We start from the raw sequence: 19421 nt of genomic DNA on the forward strand, positions 1-19421 counted from the left end.
GTAGCATTGAATTTCAATCGAGTATATAGCGTTTCGCATATCAATGCCAAAGGATCTCGCAGATACAGTGTTGTGTAAAGAATTGGAGGATGATGTTTGGTGATGTAGTCTCTCCGCAATTTGGCGCTAACCCCATCACCGCCCGAACCACCAACTCCAGAACAACACCGTCCTCCGACCTTCTCTCATTTCACCCCTTTGCGCCCCCATGACCGATATAGCATACAGCTCATAAGCATGCGGCTACAGGCGACGCTCCTTCTGCTCGCCTCGTGCGTTCCCTCGGCATTGGCCATCTACCCCGACGAGATCGGCCACGTTGATTTCCACCATGCCCTTGTTGGAGTCCCCTCGTCTCACTCGACCTTCTTCCTTCGGCCCTCTTCCTCGTCTCCTGCTTCCTTACTCTACACCCTATCGGAAAAGTCCCTCCTTGGCGCCATAAACCCTCGAGATGGCTCGGTAGTATGGCGACAAAACGTGTCCCGCTCCTCGCTTCCGGCTGCCCAGAGCTCCGGCCACGACGGCATCCTACGCGCATCCGACGAAACAAACGCCGTTGTCAGCGGTCTAGGCGATTATGTCTCGTCGTGGAGTGCGCTAGATGGTAAATTGATCTGGGAGAACTGGTTTGCGGGCGGATCCGTGGCCGACCTCGAGCTCCTGGAGCTGGAAGATGCCGCTACTCCGGCTTCCGCGGCCAAGGACGCGATTGTGCTCTTCGGAGGCAAGACTGGCGTTGTGCGCAGGTTGGACGGCGATTCCGGAGATGTGAAGTGGGAGCATAAGGATGAAAGGTTTGAGTTGCTTCACAATCGGTTTTGATGCATAGCTAACTAATGGGATCCCGCTTTCAGCAACGACCTTCCGTTCCAAGTTTCATCCTCTGCCACAGATGTATTCTACATTTCGCTTCAACCCGCGCTGTTGAAGGGCCACAAGATCAAGGTTACCTCCCTGGATCCCGTCACTGGAAGACAAGGCCACCAATCGATCCTCAACTCCGAGAGCGACGTGTCCGGCCCCGAGTCTGTCCTTTTCGTTGGTGCGAACACCGCCGCGCCGTTGATCGTCTGGGCAGACAAGTCAAACAAGACTCTGAAGTTCAATGTGATCGGAACGAAACAAGTGAGCAGCGTCAACATCGAAAATACCAGCGGCGAGGATATCCGCTCCATTACTGTCCACGCCGCGAAGAAGCTTAATTCGCTGCCTCATGTCCTGGTTCATTACGAGACGGAATCCGGCTCCTGGGCCCGAAGTGTATCATATTGACCTCAAGTCTGGAGTAGTGTCGAAAGCCTATGATCTGCCCTTTATTCGCGGCTGGTCTGTATTTGCAACAAGCACCAAGGACGCGAATGTGTACTTCACCCGCATCACCGAGTCCGAGATGATCGTTGTCTCGTCTGCCTCCCACGGTGTCCTCGGGAGATGGCCTCTTGCGACACCTCCCACCGAGCGCGGTCTGCATGCTGTTTCGGAGGTAGTCACAAAGGGCGATTCCGTTGCCGTTCGGTCGGCCACTGTCCTCAGTTCGGGTGATTGGCAACTCATCCGTAATGGCCAGACCGAGTGGACCAGATACGAAGCCCTTGGTGACGTCTTGGCCGCGAACTGGGTGGAAGATGATGACCAGGAAGACCTAGCCCATCAGCTGGAGGTTGAGGGACACGAGAGTCTTTTGAAGGCGTATGTCCATCGTGTCAAGCGTCATCTCAACGACCTTCAGCATCTTCCCGAATGGCTTCAGGGTCTCCCGAAACGCATCGCCACCAGCTTTCTCACCGACGAAGTCTCTAATCTCGACGGGTTCGGTGTCTCCAAGCCTGTCATCGTGGCCACCAAGAACGGACGGGTGTACGCGCTCGATACCGGAAAGCAAGGCACTGTTGCCTGGAGCGTGAAGGCCGCGGAGGGGGACTCGTGGAACGTGAAAGCTATTGTTCCTCATCCCGGCTCTGCGACCATCTACGTTGATGATGGCAGCTCGGTCACCTTGAACACCACGTCTGGAGCAATCCTCAAGCGCAGTCCGGCTACGACTCAGATCCGTTCCATCGCCGTCATCAACGACGACGAATCCCCCATCACCATCGGCATCAAACCTGATGGATCTCCAGTGGAGTCGGTCGACCGGCCAGGATTCTTCGTCACCCTCAGCGACGATGGTCGCGTGCTCGGATGGAGCGCGAAAGACTCCAGGACCCCTGTATGGGACTTCTTCCCCGCCCCGGGACAGAAGATCATTCACGCGACGGCCCGGCCCTCCCACGACCCTGTCGCATCTATCGGCAAGGTCCTCGGCAACCGCTCCGTGCTGTACAAGTATCTGAACCCCAACCTCGCCCTGATCACCGCTGTGGGCGACAAAACCGCCAGCTTCTACCTCCTAGACGCCGTATCAGGCAAGATCCTTCACGTCAGCACACAGGAGAACGTCGACACGACGCAGCCCATCGCATCCGCCATCTCGGAGAACTGGTTCGCCTATTCCTTCTGGGGCGATGCCGCAGATCCCTCCGACGCGAAGGGTTACCAACTCGTGGTCTCGGAGCTGTACGAGTCGCCGCTTCCTAATGACCGCGGCCCTCTCGACTCCGCAGCCAACTACTCCAGCATCGACCCGCTGCCTCTCCCGCACGTTGTCTCGCAATCCTTCATCATCCCCGAACCCATCTCCCACATGGCAGTCACCCAAACCCGCCAGGGAATCACCACCCGACAACTCCTCTGTACCCTACCATCCTCGAACTCCCTCATTGGCATCCCCCGTCCCGTTCTGGACCCCCGCCGCCCCGTCGGCCGCGACGCGACCGCCACCGAGGCTGAGGAGGGCCTCTTCAAGTACAACCCGTTCCTCGAATTCGACGGCAAATGGTACCTCTCGCACGCGCGGGATGTCGCCGGCATCCGCACCGTGTTGTCCGCTCCGACTCTGCTAGAGAGTACGAGTCTGATCTTCGCCTTTGGTGGGGACGTCTTCGCCACGCGTGCAACACCCAGCCAGGCATTCGATATCCTCGGTAAAGGATTCTCCAAGTTGCAGCTGTTGTTGACGATTGTGGCGTTGGCGGTGGGAGTTGTTATTTTGTCGCCGATGGTAAGTCTACCGTTTTCTTCAATCTTCTTATGTTGTGTTACGCGTACTAACCCGAACTCAGGCCCAGAAGAAACGAGTAAACCAACTGTGGAAATCAGCATGATGAAACGATACTGGGTTATATGGATGGGAAGTTAGCAATAGAAAACAAGATCTGTCTGTTGTATAGTTATATCTATCAGTTTAATTGGCTTTTTTCTGAATGTACCTGTATGCATTGGTGAGGTACGCAACTTCTGCTGTAAAAGAAATGTATGCCCTTCGACCCGGATCATAGTCTACGAATGGACAATATCAAACAACGATCTCATCTATGCACAATTGGTATTATTAGTATGCTCTGGATATATCACCTAAACAGCATAGAAGTAACAAGCCTGATGATGAAAGAAGACAACAGGTCTAGTGCAGACCAAACATAACTGCGAGAATGAGCTGACAAAACCGAAATGACCAAGAAATGGGGAATATGTCATCTAATAGTGACAATGCGATGCTATCTAGTCTCTTTTAAACCAGGGCGCCCTCGAACGCAATCAATCCGAAAGGTAAATCAATTCAACAATGGAGTAATCAACCAACCAAGAGACGGACGTCAACATGCAAATGCAAGAATTTTCTAAGCAGACACAGACTGCTGTTGCTGAGGAGCAGAGTCTCCATTGGCTACCTTCTCAGCGTTCAACTCAAGTTTCTCGTTCTCAGCGGGCATGGTTCCCTCTGAAGACGAGCCCGTCTCAGCCGCGGCCTCAGGTGTGGCCTCGGCGGCGTTAGGAGAGGTCTCCCCTACGGCAGGAACGGGGATGCTTTTCTTCCTGCTTTCGCCGTTGACCTTGCCGAGGATCTCGATCCTGTCGCCCTTGAACAGGACCGGACCCTTGGTGAAGCTCGGACGAGTCTCACCCTCCGCTGGTGGAGTCTCCAGGGCGCCTACAAATTTGCGCGCCTCGTCGTCCAGAAAGGGCATGTCACCCCATTTCCAGTCGAGGTCGCCGCCGTACTGCTTGGGAATGCTGGACGGATCCATGAACGAGGTCAGGGTGGGCTTCACCTCTGCGGCGGAGAGGATGAAGATCTTCGAGGTGGTGACAGGGTCGAACCAGCGCTTGATCCATCCCCACACCGTAGGAAAGAACGCCGGTGCGCCGATGATCTGCATCCGAGTTAGTTGACTACATATCGGCCCGAACCCCTGGCGGGATGGAGGAAGGGACATACGAAAATGCGATCCAGGGTCTCTGGGTAATGAGCGGTAGCCAGGACACTGGCGTCCTGCATGTGACCCTTCAGGTTCCAAAACTGCTTCAGGCCGACGCCGCTAACGTCGACGATGTTTGTGGAGGTGACAATGGGGGTCTCGGGATTGGGGCGAGACAGAAGGGAGCACAGGGGCATGACGAAGTTGAGGAGGTTCTCATAGAGGGCGAAAAGGCGGAGCAGGCGCTGCGGGACCTTGGACGACTGGTGCGTTTCCGCGGTGGCGGCGGAATCGGACATGGTGGAGTTGTAAGCCGCCATGTTCTTGCTGTTCAGGTGTTTGATCTCAAACACATAGACGGGGATACCGCGGCGGTCTCGGCGGCCCGTCCATTGGGGGTACTAGGATCCGCGTTAGCTTGAAGCTGGCTGGGCCCGTGCAGACCCAACGATCTGGATCTGAATCTGGATATCGGTTGTGCGACTAACCATCCTCCGAGCGGCGTCGTAAGACTCCACCTCGATATTCTCGTACAGTTCTTCGATAGCGTTCTCCTTGCGCCAATCCTCCGTATCCTTGAACTGGCCCCATGCGCCATTGATATCGAACTTGCGCGCGCGCAAGAAACGCCTGTAGCGGATCCATCAGCACCGGTCGGAGGCCGTTAGGGAGTAGGGACCACAAGGAAACATACAGCATTGTCGCATCATCGTGCGAGGGCCTCTGGCCGTCGATCTCGGGCTTGTAGTAACCTTCCTTCTCGCATAATTTCTTGAACTCCTCCAGCTTCTTCTCCTGGTCCTCAGTGAGGTGGTTCAGATGACCGGCCAACCAGGCGGTACCGGCGGCTTGGGACGCGGATGCCACGGGATCGTTCTTGGGTTCAGATTCGGCGACTGACTTGGCGTCGCTTTCCGGCTCCGCAGGCTGAGGCTCAGAGCGCCAGAAAGGCATGATGAAGAGGAGCGTTGATGATTCTTTGTTATACTTTAGGGTTGGGAAAGAACGTGGATTGTCGAAGCCGGAGTGTGGGGGATTAGCGGTTGTTGTCGGACGATCTGACTCCCGCGCGCTAGACCGTAGAGAGAGAACGAGAGAGGGAGAATGGGATGGTGTAAAGACAGGAATGGTGGTATGTACAGAGGAAGAAAAAGAGAGCGCCAGCAGTAGGAATAGTAGGAGGAGAAAGGAGAGGGAATGAATGGAAAATGAGTTGATAAGATTGAAAGCAATCTTCAATCCCCGTCGTCTTATGTCATTCTGCACAATTTTTATGCTCGGCTCCTGCCGATCGAAATTTCCATCGGCTGACTCACCCGATCGGAATAACTACGTAGTACGGAGGTACAAGGGAAGTATACCAGAGACATGTCGGCATAATTATGAGAAGGACTAGCCCGTGCCAGATTCCACATGATATAGAGATGGCCCTCCCAGACTGCAGCTCATCTATACGATTGCCCTACTAGCTTTGTTATTGAAGCCAAATCTCCTCGTGTCCTCGGACAACACGTATTCGCAGATTAGACATTGAAGACAAGTAACGGACTTGCATATACAGGCGGAGATTCTCACGCTCTATGCCATGTTAGGCTCAAACTTCACACCCAGCTCCTCCCAGATGTGTTGAACCTTGAGGTTTTCGCCTTGGTCAGACCCCGCCAGCGACATCTCTTTTCCGTTTTCATCCTGGCCGTAGAAGACCCAACGATTCTGCAGACCAGAATCAGTGGGAAAACGCACAATACGGGGATCTCCTTACCTTTCCCAGAGTCAGCTTGATGGCACTTTCGTAAGTCTGCGGAGCATAGCTAGTCGATGCCTGCCCCTGATGGATCATAGACAGGATATTGGACGTTACAACATCGGCCTGAGCGCGCGCAGCGCGTGCCATCTGGGGGCCATTCGTTTTGGCCACGTCCCCCAAGGCGAAGATGCGGGGATTGAGATTGGATGGGTCTGCGATCTGTAGCGTCGGGCGTACTAATATCTGCCGAGTGGTTGGGCAGACTGCAGCAGGGACGAGTGCGTCGAGCAATCCCGAGTTCGGACGTTGTCCAGTACACGGGATCTGTGAACTTGGTTAGCTTTTCTGTCGTCTTCGCGAGACTAACAAGACGCACCACTAAATCGTACTGGATCGTCCGGCCGTCCTTCAAAGACAGCGTTCCCGGTCCTGCATCGCCGCCATTGCCGTCCAACTGTGGCCGTTCCCCCAGAATCACGTTGATCTTAAGCTGCTGCATCGCCTTGTATGCATGTTCGTGCAACCGGGGACTGAAGTTGGGCAGCAGTTGAGCCCGCGAATGGATCAACGTCACCGACTTCTCGGGGAAATAACTCGCAATATCGGTTGCGATCTGGATGCCCACCGGGCCGCCTCCAATCACGGCGATACGGTTGGCATGCTGGATCCGCTTCTGCGCGCCTCTCAGCTCCGCACAGGCTTCGGCCTTCTCGGTCGACGATGCCTTCGATGGTGGTGGCTGCCACGTTCCCGTCGCAATGGCAAGGTACTCATAGTCGATAGATTCCCCGGACGCGAGCCGTACCTGCGTCGGGGTGAGGCTGCTCACGGAACCGCGAACGTGGCGGAGGATCCCTCGAGGCCCAAAGCTGGGAATGCCATCGTAGGGGACGAACGCTGTCTGCTCTCGGCCAGGCACGACGCCGAATCGAGGAAAGACGAACAGATGGTTGAAATGGCTGTTCCGTTCGACGAGGACGGCCCGGTAGCCCGTTGGGAGCGTCTCGCTCAGTCGCCGAGCGAGGTGTATTCCCGCGTACGAGCCGCCTATGATCACCACGTTTTTGGCGTTTTCAATGTTGCGCCACGTCCAACGATGGCCGGCTGCTTGGATCTGTTGTGCCGCTCGTTGAACGCCCAAGCCGAGCATCGCTCGGAGAGCTTTGCCGTAGAACTCCCACGATTCCGACATAGGTTCTCTATCCCTTGCCGGTAATGAAGTCTAGAGTAGAAAGAAAAGAATGGAGGAAATGAAGGTAGCAAGTTCCCGCTGACTTGTGACTGTGCTTAAGTGTTTTTGGTCTGCATTTTCCATGGAGAGCGCCGCGGAGCCCTCCACGGAGCCTCCGTGGATCCCTCCGCGGGGCCCCTGGTATGAACTATATATGAAAATACCTCTCCCTACTCGCCATGAAATGCACACATGCACACCATTGTGCCTCGGAACACTTTGCTCTAGGACAGTAGACAAACATCATGGCAGTTTCTCACGAAGTCGTGACCGACTCAACGCTGGAAAAAGGGCACAATCCCGAAGAAACCAGCGACTCATTGGCAAACGATACAACCCAGAAGGCTCGCGAGCCAGAACCCCCCGAGGGCGGCCGGAAGGCATGGCTCAGTCTCGTCGGATCGTCGCTCGCCATGTTCGTGTCCTTTGGCTGGGTGAACTGCATTGCGCTCTTCCAGGCCGAGTACGAGACCAACCAACTCAAGCAATACAACCAGTCGACGGTCTCCTGGATCACGTCGACGGAGTGTGAGCCAGCTCTTCTGTCTCTTAAGATGCAATGTGAACAAGCTAATCGAGTCTCGAGTTTTCTTCATGTTGTTCATATCTCCCCTGGCTGGCAGGCTGTTTGATAACTACGGCCCTCGGCTGCCCGTCGCCATTGGGACGTTTCTGCACGTATTCGGCCTTCTGATGACCAGCCTCTCCAAGCAGTACTATCAGTTTGCACTGAGCCAGTCGGTCTGCTCTGGTATTGGCGCTTCCCTTGTTTTTACCCCCAGTATGACTGCAGTAAGTGGTATCTCGACACATCTGTAGAAGTATATCAATGACTGACTACATCGATAGCCCATGACATTTTTCCGCAGGAAGCGTGCTCTCGCCGGCGGCTTAACAATTGCCGGCTCATCCCTCGGCGGCGTCATCTTCCCCCTGATGGTTGTCCGCCTGATTCCCAAGATCGGCTTCCCATGGACGATGCGTGTCTGTGCTTTTATGATCTTCGGCCTGCTGCTCATCACCAACGTAACCATCTCCTCCAATCTGGACCACCACCCAAGACCGTTTAAGATCGCGCAGTATCTTGGCCCATTACAGGAAACCAACTATGTCCTCATGTGCTTTTGCAGTTTCTTCTTCTACTGTATGTCAAATTCCCTGCATCTGATTGCCTCGATTCTGACCATCAAGGGGGAATGTTCGTACCCTTCGACTATATCGTTTCAGCCGGCATCCACTACGGCATGTCTACAAGCATGGCCTTTAATATGATTCCTATTCTGAACGGGGCAAGGTGAGAAAACGAACCGCGTCCCTGCCGATAATGTATCCCTGGCTGATGGTACTACACTATAAAGCTTCTTCGGACGAACAGTCCCCAACATCGTGGCCGACAGATTCGGCCGCTTCAACGTCATGATCATCATGCTGCTCTTCAGTATGATCCTTGTTTTCGCGCTCTGGCTGCCGGGTCGCAGTGCGGCGACCATGATTGTCTTTGCTGCTTTGTTTGGCGTCGGCTCCGGCGCGGGTATTGGTCTCGGCCCGGTGCTCATCATGGGGATATCTCCGATGAAAGAAGTTGGCTATCGGATGGGCACAATCTTCTCCATTGCAGGCATTGGCGCTTTGACGAGCCCGCCGATTGGAGGCGCCATCGTTGGAAGGACAAAGAATGGTGACTTTGACTACGCGTGCGTGTTCAGTGGCGTGAGCTACTTCTTCGCGTTGGTTTTCATTGTCATTCTTCGCGCAAGACTTGTGGGATGGAAGGTGATGGCGAAGGGCTAGCTTGTTGGAAGAAAAGGGCGAACGGGATAAGGTCAAGTCTTGGGTTGGGGATTGGGGATTCAATGCAAATCTTCGCTCAATCGGTATAATTTCCTAGACGGTGGCATCACTAGATTCCGCCTATTTGTTCTCCTGCATCAAGCAAGAACGTATCCCAGTCTGCGTCGTTGAATGTTGAGCCAACCGTAAAGAACTCGTCCCACAGCTCGTCCACTATAAGCTCACCAGGAACGGGTGCCTCCTCGAGCTCGCGGGACAGCTGCTGATTGTAAGCCGGTTGATTTGCGCCCTCTGGAGCCTGCTCAGAGCCAGGTCTCTGCGGGGTGGCCCAAAAGGCTTCGTTGACGATCATCTGTCTGGACGACGTTTCGCGCGGTGCAGCAGAACCAGCTCTCCCTCGCCGCTTGCCGCCAGAGATTGCGGTCTCTGGCGCTAATGCCTCCATTGTCGCTGCACTCTCTGTTTCGTCTTCGTTCATCCTCTTTCTTAGGAGTCCTCGCAGATTCTGTACCGCCCTCTGGAATGATCTCACCATAAGTTGGCCGTTAGATGTGTTTTCGTTTGTTATTCCATCATTTGGTGGGATAGTTTTCGCATTCAGCTCTGCTTCCAATGCACGGCACGCTTGCAGCACATATTGCTTGCGCTGGGAAACGGGAATCTGTATCTTGTCTGGGTTGAAGCAGACATCCATCGCCAAGATGATAGCCGCCATTAGGAAGTGCTGAAGAACAAAGGTAAATGCCCCAACACTATGATTGCCTATGGCATGGTTCTGGATCTCGATGACGGTCTCTGCGGATTTAATGCACTGCTTGCGAGAGTACGCGAATTTCTGCTTCATGGAGCCACGGATTAGGAATGGTCGATGGAGTCGCGCCAAGTGCGTATGAACCACGAAGTTAATGAGGTAACGCTGCCATTCTAGATATGGGTGTTCTCCAAGAAGAGCTTGGTAACTCATCTGGTCCTGAATGGTGAGCTGGAAAAACGGAGGCAGGGACTGAAGAAATTGCTGATATTTTTGATCCTGTGTGATGATTTTGTTGTACACCTCGTCGCAACACTCGGTGCCTGGCGAGGCAAAGAATGACGGGGGTAGGCAGTCGACAACCTCGCGGGCCAGGGTGGCCACTTGAATCCTGCAGAGGAAATATGTCATCGAGGTCGGACTGGTGAGCGGCAAGCTGTAAGATTCTTCCGATATTTGCGAGGTGCCTGGAGGGATTTTATTGTCCTCGACGTTGCTGGGGTGAATGATTTCCATCTGTCGGGGATGGAGTGTATACGTCCCTTCATTTGGACCGGGGACGTACGACAAAAGCCTACAACTCGTGGGTTAGAAGGCGAAGAGCCTGAACGGCAGCCCAGAGGCAACTAGAAGCTCACCAGTCGGAGGCGACCATATGCCACCAGATCCGTCGCTTGACCTCCAGCTCTACCATATCTGCGCCGTGCTGGCGACGCTCCTCGCAGTAAGGAGCCGAATCCAACCGGTGGATTTTCATGGACCTTGCCATCCGAAGGCCAGTCGCGCTCAGAAGACCAAAACTTCCACTCAAGCCTTCAATCTGGATGCACAGATGCGCTAGGGTCACGCATGTCTGTAGCGCTCGTACTGAGGGCGGAACAGGCGGGTTTGTCAGTAATATGACTGCCTGTTTCACCCACCGTTCCGCGAGCACCTGTTGTGGATAGCTTCCTAGAGAACCAGTCTCAAACTGAAAGCCGTTTTTCGAGACATACATACTGCCTGCGAATACACTTAGGAAGAAAGAAATGTCAGTCACAGAAGGAGGACAATTGTTGCTAAGATCGTTATAGAATTCTCTGAGCGATTGCCATGTTGTCGGAATGTGCAACGTGCGATAACTTGCATCGATGGTTTTCGTGAAATAGTCGAGGAGCACTTCTGCGTCATTATAGGTGGGAAAGGCACTTAAAATGGTCGCCAATTCGAATGAAGTCGTCGCGGCTTTTGCTGTCACGTTCTGAATAAACGAAGTCAGTCATGCGAAATGCAGCCGGTCCCGGACCTGCATCATACCGTCGTTAAGAGACCCTCCAGCCATTGCGACGTCCTCTGCTGCTCCTCGTCTTGGTTGGACAGCCTCGAATTCGACGTTGCTGGATCCATCCTGCCAGTGGGAGAGTCCTCGTGGGCTACTTCCGCTTCTCCTGCTGCAAACACTGCCCGCTCCAGCCGCTGTATCCGTTCCACGAGCTCCACACAGTGTCTATCATGATGAACAAAGACAAAAGCTGACTGTCAGTTGAGGGTGCCCGATATGCTTTCGGCTGGATATCAATCACATACAGGGTGCAAACATGACTGTCTGTCAGCTGACTCCCCGCCGTTTGGAGAGGTGTATGTGCTGGTTGCCTCTGGCCTGTGTGGGACTGTCAGTTCCGCCGCTCTTCGTGCTCGGTCGAGGGACTCGCCTGATTCGTAGACACATTCATGTTTCCGCGACACACAGTTGAAACAAGGACGTCCTCTGTCGCATTTGAGTTTCCGTGTTCGACAAAATCGGCATGAGACAGGTTGCTGGGAGGACATTCTGTCCGAAGGTCCTGTTACCAGTGAAGCTGATCGCTTCATAGTGTTACTCTCGCCTATGATATGATGATGTCTAAATTATGAACTGGAATTGTATATGAGATTTCGGTCAGGCGATGAGGGGTTGTCGGAGAAGGTACGGAGTTAGGGCTGCACACGATAAGCCCCGAGATATTTATCTCTTTGTCTAGACGGATAACCACAGTGGACCAGGTAAGCCCTCTGCCAACTACACCAAATGAACTTAACTACTAAGAGGTAGTGGTCTTGATAGCATTCATGCCCTCAGCATGTTTCACAGCCCATCATATTCGACTAGGTGGCAATAAAAACCCAGATCCTGTCGGCTCATGTCAAGCAAAAAAGATTAAAAAACCCAACCATTGCCCATATCACTCTGCGCAGCGGTTGGGAATCAATAAGATACTAAAGTAAGATATATCTGTACAGAAAAAGCCCAATTTCTTTCATCCTCCGCCCTTTTAATCCTCAGTCAGATCTCCGTACTCCCACATTCCCCGTCGCTCCTGCTTGGCCTCGTCCTCCAGGCTCCGCAGGTGCGACAAGGTCTCTGTCGCAGACCGCTCCCAGGCCTTCAGCTTCCGTGGCACCATCGCCAATCCCTCGCGGATGATCTCGGCGTTGATGCTGTGATCCAAGTTCTTCGACTCAGTGGGATCCATAAGCGTGATGTGCAGGGTGCCTTCGGGAGACACATAGTCCACGTTGGCCACCAGCTCACGATTGTAGACCTGCTCCTCGACGAACGAAACCGCATCCTGGAGGTAGTCGGGCGTCGTTGGGAACTGGATCAAAGACAGCACGGCATCAATCGCCTGCGGGCGCAGCTTCTGGGTCGAGAACTGCGGCTGGGTCAAGGGCCGCAGACGGGACCAAGGGAGGACTTCCGAGTTACCAAAGTCGATGTACATCACTTCCGCCTGCTTGTTGTCCCGATCGTTGCGGCGGATCTTAGCGCGGTACCAGTCGTTGTCCTCGGTGAACTTGGCAGCAACAAGCTCGCCCACCTTGGGGGGTCCGGGCAGAGGGGTGTCGTTGGCCTTGTTGAGGTGGAAGGAACGGAAGGCATCCATGAGCTCCATCAGCGCAGAACTGTCTCTGCCAATCTGCTGGAACCTCACGCGGCCATTGCTGGGATCAACGTGGGTGACCATCACGTCACGGTAATCCTTGCCACGCTGAGCTCCCTCATTGTCCGCACCGGTGTTTCCGTTGGCCACCTCGCTCTCCTCCTCTTCGGCATCCTTGCTGGGGTCCCAATCGTGCCACAGTCCCTTGCGCGACTCCTTTGCTCTCTGTTCCGCGGCGAAGTACTCGGTGGCGTGTCCCGATTGCTCAGCCGAATACGCGTGAACGGTGGCCAGACCCTCCTCGAGGAGGACCTTGGTGAAGTTCTCCTTATTCACGTAAAGCGTACCGATGAAACCGCCAACCTTGTCGATCGTCTCGACATCGATTTCGACGTCCCGCTGCATGCAGCGCCGGTTCGCCAGGTCATGCGCCTCCTGGCCAAAGGGCTCGGACGCCTCACCGGGGTTGCGGGCAGACCGCGGAGCACGAATACCGGACAAGACGAGGGTCAACTTGGCGTTTTCACGGGGAACAAGGACGGTGAAGCGAGAGCCTGACTTGACAAAATCCACGATGGCAGGAACCCGCTTCTGACGCTGAAGGATGGAGACCGCCATCTTGGCCTTCTGCACGCTCTCGGAGTAATCCTGGTACTGATTCTGTTTGGGCGGTTTGGGAGACCACATTCCTTTGCCGTCCTTCTGGGCGTCGGCCTCGGCGATCATCAAGTTGTCGTAGTCGGGAGAGCGGTCGTCGTCATCCTGACGGTGGCGGATCACGGACGCGTATCCAGCCTGCACGAGAGCAAGGGCAACATTGGTGTTACCGTGCATGACTGTAGCGACATCTCTGGCCTCATAGCCCTCGTTGGCCGGCTTCTTGCCATTGATGGTGACCTTGACGTGCTTTCCGATAATTCGCTTGCGGAGGAACTCCTTGGCATCCGCAGCGAACGGAGCCTGCTTCGGATCTGACGGCTTGGGCTGACGGATGCTGCTGAGACTGATCTTCTTCTCCTCGCCGGCCTTGTTGCGTAGGAACAGCGTGTCCGCGTTCAGCACGCGGCTGACGATGTAGTCTTCGGCCCCGCCTGCAGGACCCTGGGGGGCAACCAGCCCAGTGAAGATACCGTTCCGGGCATCCTTGGCAGCCTTCTCCGCGCGGCGGAAAGTAGCCATGTTAGCACCCAGGAGGGCGGAGTGGAGGTCATGGCAGCGGGCCAGACCAGCTTCGAGGAGGAACTTGGCAACATTGCCGTTGGGATGGAGAACGGTGGCGATGAGTTGGCCCTGTGGTGTGACTCCCAGCAGGGAGACCTGCACCTTGCGTTGCAGGATGCGGGACTCAACAAACTGCTGTGCTTCGTCACCGTAGGGCTCGGCAGGCTGTTCCTTACCATCAGCATTCACCCGTCGGGCAGCGGGAGCCCGCACACCGGCAAGTGCGGCAACCACTTGGAGATGTTCGTGGGGAGTCAGCAGCAAACGAAGCACCAGTCGGTCTCCATTCAGCACGCGCTCGACAATACCCTCGAGGTCCTTCGATTTGTACTCATCTACCAGGGCCTTGGCGTCAGACAGCTCGTAGCTGGTCTCTGTCCGGCCCTTCTCTGCTCCAGCCCAGATACCCTTATCCTCCGACTTGGCATGGTCCTCCAAGGCGCGGAGCCGTTCGAGATACGCGGCGGTCTCTTCGGATTCGTCGGCGCGCTTACCGGCCTCCTCGCGGACCCGAGTCCATCCTTCCTGGACGCTGATGTCGGGCAATTGGACGTCAAAGGTGGGAAGCTTGATGGTGCCGTAGTCGCGTTTGGCGCCGGTCGGGATTGTGTAAAGGACGTTGAAGTAAACGACCTTTCCTACCAGGAGCTCACGGAGGAATTCACGGGATTGGAAGGAGTAAGGCTGGAGACGGTTAGATACAAGGGAGCAACAGAGAACGTCAATTGAGTATGGTGCACAAAGAGGGGGCTAGATTAGAGTAGGGGCACGCAGGGGTGAGGCCAAAGTGACATGATTCGCTGAGCAATGGAGCTCAACGCTGAGGCCACCTATCCAGAGCGTGTCACGTAGCGACGGGGAAGGAGAGCAAACGGACGTAGGAAACATACCTCTTCCTCCTCCCGACGGAGTCTAGGAGCCGAGACATAAGCCAAGCTGAGAATGCGTTCCTGGGCCGGGTTGGAGACGTGGGACAGCACGACGGTGTCGCCGGACAGGACAGATTTCACACGAGCTTCCAAAGGCATCCTGGGAAGCGGCCAGAAAGAAAAGGGGGAGAGGAATAAAGAGTGAACGGGGGTGGTGAAGGTCCGGAAGCAAACAGACAGTGGGGAGTGAGGTCCGGAACAAAGAAACAGAGGTCAGAGAAGGAAGAGAGTGAGAGACTGAAGGTGAATGACTGGAGATGGAGGAATGGAATGTCGATGGGAAACGTGGTTGAACCGGCCATTCACCGCGGCCGGGATGGTGTGGGGGAGCCAATCAGCTGCAGCAGAGCGCTCACCGCCCAGACCTGGCCAGACTGGGACAAGCACCTATACACAACCAGCACTACTACGAGTACATCCATTGCACAACATCACAGCTCATATCATAAGACATTCATCATTCTTGTACATTATCTAGAGCAGAATTCACCTCGGTCAGGACTTCACCCGCCCGAATCCACAGATCCATAGTATCCTCCAGACAATTTCAGAGTACCGCTAATTCTCAGTGAACTTTTCAGACCATCCGTCTCTGACCAGGCAATTTCCCTTCCTAGACGGGGAATATTAAGAATGAGTTTAGGCGGCAATACCGATGACACCTGGAATAGTAATCAGCATCTACTCCATCCCCATCAGCAACAGCAGCACTTACCGCAGGCAGGGCGGGCACCGGCGTTACCAGTCTTCTTGGACTCCTCGTTGCCACCACGGCCGAGATCATCAGTGCCGGCGTGGACGACAAGGGTACGCTAGACGATGAAGATGTCAGTGGGAAACTTGTCACTCTCCGTGACGAGGGTAACTTACGCCCAGAACGCTCTCGGCACCGATCAGCTTGACCAGCTTGTCCTGCTTGGAGCCGACGGCGTTGCCCTCTGCATCGGTCTTGAAGTTACCGAGGTCACCGACGTGGCGCACCTCATCCTCAGGGGCACCGTGGGTCTTGGAGAAGGGGTTGACTGTTTTGGTCAGTATCTGGGGGTGCTCTTGGGGGCGACGGCAGCGCTTACAGTGAGGGCCGGCGGAGGTGCAGCCGTTGGTGTTGTCACCGAACTGGTGGACATGGAAACCACGCTCGGCGTTGGGGTCGTTGCCGGTGATGTTCCAGGAGATGGTGGTGAGGGAGTTGGCATCGGCCTGCTCGAAGGTGACAGTGCCGGAGACCTTGGAGTCACCACGGACGACAGCGACTGTGGAGAGATTGGTTAGCTGTCAGAGCACGTCATGTGTGAAGATCGATATGATAAGATCTAGTCAGGTATGGAATAAGGTTCTGAAGATGATCCATCATCCCCAGGGCCATTGAAATGGACATGACGGCAGCAGCCAGCTACCAGCTACCAACCTCAAACAGGCAAAACCACAACAGCCCATGGATCCAACCCCAGGAACTTCGTCCAGGGATCTCGATCTAAAGTGAGTTCCCAGGACGCAGGCTGGGGCGGAATGGCCGTGATAGGTCAGGTAGCTTGAGGGGAATCACAAGGTGCTCAAATCTGCTCACTCAAGGTCCTCCAGCCACGGTCGATCGTGGAACCCCGGAGCCAATAACACGAGGGAATGGGTATCAGACGAGGAGAGACGGGGCTACCTACCAGCCTTAACCATTGTGACGGGAGATGGATTGATTCTGGGGAAGGATGGGATACAACAGTTGAATTGATGGGAGAGATCAGAGAAGAAGAGGGTTATGACGATGGAGGGAGGGAGAAGAGGAGAGAAGGGAGGGAATATATTACCAGCATTAGACGAGGGAACGAGGGGTAATACCACTGTCGTACAGACTTTTCCATGATGGCAGGCTGTGGCAGAGCTGGACAGAGCTGGACAGAGCTGGGAGAGCGTAATTACGGCGTACAGTCCCCCCACTCTGGCGGGGCGGCCGGAATGACGTTGGTCGGATGTTGGGCGACGTGCTCCGCCAATTCCTAAGCAATCATGGTCCAGATCCGGCGGAGATCATTTCCTTCACAGGCCTTCTACCTTGTACTATGGTCGACTTGAGCATTGAGTACTGATGCATCTGGCAATTCGATAGAATGACATCGAACGTCTGCAAGCGTTGCAGACGTCCAACCAGATGTCCAACCTCGGTTACATCAAGACCCCACCATCACCTCGTCCAGCTCCGTTCCGAACACCCTTCCGATGAACGTCATCCGGATGATTCGTGGTTTGCGGATGCTACAAAGAAAAGAGAGTGGATAGGAAAAATTCAATTCGTGATTCGTATCTACCAAACCGATTTTTTTCGTGTCGCCAATCTTACATATGAAATAACAACTATAGGGAATTTTCATCATGAACCGAAAGAAACCATGACCCAACACGAATGCGAGTACCAGTCTCCCATTTATGCCTGGATCTTCTGCTTGAGCAGGTCCTTCAGAGTGACAGCATCCGCGGCGAACTTGGAGATACCCTCCCGGAGCTTCTCCACAGCCATGGCCTCCTCGTTGAAGTCGAAGCGGAACAGAGCCTCGTCGTTGATGTAGCTGCGCTTGGGGATGTCCTGGGAAGCGGCGGCGGCGGCATCGAGCTTCTTGGGGACGGCAGCCGTCGAGTTGTACAGGTCCTCCAGGAGGTTGGGGGAGATGGTCAGGTAGTCGCAACCCGCCAGCTCGGTGATCTCACCGGTGTTACGGAAAGAGGCGCCCATGACGATGGTCTTGTAGCCGTACTTCTTGTAGTAGTTGAAGATGGCCTGCACGGACTTGACACCGGGGTCCTCCTGGGCGGTGTAGTCGCGCTTGTGGGCAGCCTTGTACCAGTCAAGGATACGGCCCACGAAGGGAGAGATGAGGTAGGCACCGGCCTCGGCAGCAGCGATGGCCTGGACGGTGGAGAACATGAGGGTCAGGTTGCAGTTGATGCCGTGCTGGGACTGGAGGACCTGGGCGGCCTTGATACCCTCCCAGGTGGAGGCGATCTTGATGAGGATGCGGTCCTTGGGGATACCAATCTCCTCGTAGAGCTGAGGGCGCGTCAGTCACCTCCGACCATACAACTCATTTGCCAGGGATGTAAAACCATACCTTGATAATGTGAAGGGCCTTGTCGATGGAGGCCTGGGTATCGAAAGAGAAGCGAGCGTCAACCTCAGTGGAGACCTTGCCGGGGATGATCTTGAGGATCTCCTTGCCGAACTCGACAAGGAGACGGTCCAGAGTGGCGTCAACCTGCTCATCGACGGTCTTGCCCTGTTGTCAAACAACTATCAGCAATTGCCCTGGGAAATCCGAGAGTCCGAAAGCTCCGAGACAGGGAATCGTACGTGCTGCTTGCCGTAGGCGACGGCGGCATCGATGAGGGCGGCATACTCGGGCTTCTTGGAAGCCGCAAGGATCAGGGAAGGGTTGGTGGTAGCATCCTGAGGCTTGTACTTGCCGATGGCTATGAAGGGTTAGCGTTTGACCATGCTTGTCATACCTGCAGGGAGGCGGGGCACACATACTGGCAAAGTCACCTTGACACGGAGGAATGTCAGCGGGATCGATTCCTCTACACGATTGCGATGGTGGCAAACAGGAACTTACCAGAGTCGCAGACGACAACCTAGATGCGATTAGCAACCATTCCCGAAAACAATCTTTTCTGGTGATGAGGGAACACGTACGGTGCCAGTGGCCTTGAGCTGCTCGAGAGAGGAAGACATGATGGATGGAGATGAGTGACGGATAGAATAGATGTCGATGTAGATCCAAAGAGGAGGAGTGATCAGGGGAGATGGATGATGAGTGACAGGAGGAGGAGGCGGGACGGAAAGGCAATTATACTTAAAAGAGGACGACGTGGCGATCGAAGGCGGAAGAAAGCAGTGAAGCGCAACCCAAAGTGGGATGAGGAGGGGAGGTGGGATGGTGGGGCCAATGACGCTATATGTCCAGCAGCCCTTTCCGATCACCACCGAGAGCTCATTCTACAGTATCCGGAGTGCCTGGTACCTTTACTCTGATAGATAACTTGGAACTCTTCTCGATATTCCCCCATACCGTCTCACCGTCTCTTCCAATCTGACCTCTTGTTCTCTTCCTCCCATGCACTCATCGATCACAGTCTCCCTTCGTGCTCCTCCGGAGCTCCCAGCTCCAGGGCCGTGGTTCTCCCGGTGCAGTGTGCTCCGGCACCTCGCCAACCCACTTTTCCCAGCTTCGGACTAATCAGATCCGTATCACCACCGGTGCCTTCATCGCCGTCTCTTCACCGGGCGACTGGCTGGGCAGTTATGGAGTATCTAGCTGTAAACAATTCTTCCCCAGGCTCCGTCAATTCTCGTGGTCAGGCCTAGGCATGCTTCTTACGATGAACCGGAGGACTCCGTTAGTTTCAATATTTTTTTTTTTATAAAATCCTTTTTAACCCCTCATGGACCCTGATCCCATGAACTCAGCCTGATCGCTCGGCTCGTCCCACCGGAACCCGGTCCCCTTCCTGTTGGGGGCATCCTAGCCGCTACTCATGTTGCATCGATGCACTATTCCATCCCC

At 54.8% G+C, this 19421-nt stretch overlaps 8 protein-coding genes across 8 annotated transcripts; 2 read left to right on the plus strand and 6 right to left on the minus strand.

Moving 5' to 3' along the window:
• Nucleotides 1–237: 237 nt before the first annotated feature.
• ATEG_06537 (uncharacterized protein) lies at nucleotides 238–3206 on the plus strand (the record flags this gene model as incomplete). The annotated part of the gene is made up of 4 exons (XM_001215715.1): nucleotides 238–797; nucleotides 858–1261; nucleotides 1293–3103; nucleotides 3165–3206. 4 exons carry the CDS (start codon nucleotides 238–240, stop codon nucleotides 3204–3206), a joined length of 2817 nt encoding a protein of 938 aa, XP_001215715.1.
• Nucleotides 3207–3722: 516 nt separating this feature from the next.
• ATEG_06538 (SEC14 family lipid-binding protein) lies at nucleotides 3723–5255 on the minus strand (the record flags this gene model as incomplete). The annotated part of the gene is made up of 4 exons (XM_001215716.1): nucleotides 3723–4256; nucleotides 4322–4702; nucleotides 4790–4931; nucleotides 4996–5255. 4 exons carry the CDS (start codon nucleotides 5253–5255, stop codon nucleotides 3723–3725), a joined length of 1317 nt encoding a protein of 438 aa, XP_001215716.1.
• A 624-nt stretch (nucleotides 5256–5879) lies between these two features.
• On the minus strand, nucleotides 5880–7240 carry ATEG_06539 (NAD(P)/FAD-dependent oxidoreductase; the record flags this gene model as incomplete). Its single annotated transcript, XM_001215717.1, has 3 exons — nucleotides 5880–6014; nucleotides 6064–6372; nucleotides 6425–7240. The coding sequence occupies 3 exons, from the start codon at nucleotides 7238–7240 to the stop codon at nucleotides 5880–5882; spliced, it is 1260 nt and encodes a 419-aa protein (XP_001215717.1).
• Nucleotides 7241–7524: 284 nt separating this feature from the next.
• On the plus strand, nucleotides 7525–9070 carry ATEG_06540 (uncharacterized protein; the record flags this gene model as incomplete). The annotated part of the gene is made up of 5 exons (XM_001215718.1): nucleotides 7525–7807; nucleotides 7866–8071; nucleotides 8129–8423; nucleotides 8507–8573; nucleotides 8638–9070. 5 exons carry the CDS (start codon nucleotides 7525–7527, stop codon nucleotides 9068–9070), a joined length of 1284 nt encoding a protein of 427 aa, XP_001215718.1.
• Nucleotides 9071–9179: 109 nt separating this feature from the next.
• On the minus strand, nucleotides 9180–10818 carry ATEG_06541 (fungal specific transcription factor domain-containing protein; the record flags this gene model as incomplete). The annotated part of the gene is made up of 2 exons (XM_001215719.1): nucleotides 9180–10395; nucleotides 10460–10818. The coding sequence occupies 2 exons, from the start codon at nucleotides 10816–10818 to the stop codon at nucleotides 9180–9182; spliced, it is 1575 nt and encodes a 524-aa protein (XP_001215719.1).
• Nucleotides 10819–12112: 1294 nt separating this feature from the next.
• Nucleotides 12113–14970, minus strand: ATEG_06542 (putative transcription factor (Snd1/p100); the record flags this gene model as incomplete). Its single annotated transcript, XM_001215720.1, has 2 exons — nucleotides 12113–14626; nucleotides 14833–14970. The coding sequence occupies 2 exons, from the start codon at nucleotides 14968–14970 to the stop codon at nucleotides 12113–12115; spliced, it is 2652 nt and encodes an 883-aa protein (XP_001215720.1).
• A 540-nt stretch (nucleotides 14971–15510) lies between these two features.
• sod1 (superoxide dismutase SOD1) lies at nucleotides 15511–16308 on the minus strand (the record flags this gene model as incomplete). Its single annotated transcript, XM_001215721.1, has 5 exons — nucleotides 15511–15533; nucleotides 15587–15683; nucleotides 15742–15893; nucleotides 15945–16124; nucleotides 16269–16308. The coding sequence occupies 5 exons, from the start codon at nucleotides 16306–16308 to the stop codon at nucleotides 15511–15513; spliced, it is 492 nt and encodes a 163-aa protein (XP_001215721.1).
• Nucleotides 16309–17287: 979 nt separating this feature from the next.
• Nucleotides 17288–18589, minus strand: ATEG_06544 (sedoheptulose-7-phosphate:D-glyceraldehyde-3-phosphate transaldolase TAL1; the record flags this gene model as incomplete). The annotated part of the gene is made up of 5 exons (XM_001215722.1): nucleotides 17288–17908; nucleotides 17970–18134; nucleotides 18209–18327; nucleotides 18471–18489; nucleotides 18551–18589. The coding sequence occupies 5 exons, from the start codon at nucleotides 18587–18589 to the stop codon at nucleotides 17288–17290; spliced, it is 963 nt and encodes a 320-aa protein (XP_001215722.1).
• Between the last annotated feature and the right edge of the window lie 832 nt (nucleotides 18590–19421).

The sequence above is a fragment of the Aspergillus terreus genome, genomic scaffold (genome assembly GCF_000149615.1).
Source record: "Aspergillus terreus NIH2624 scaffold_9 genomic scaffold, whole genome shotgun sequence".
NCBI classification, from domain to species: domain Eukaryota; kingdom Fungi; phylum Ascomycota; class Eurotiomycetes; order Eurotiales; family Aspergillaceae; genus Aspergillus; species Aspergillus terreus.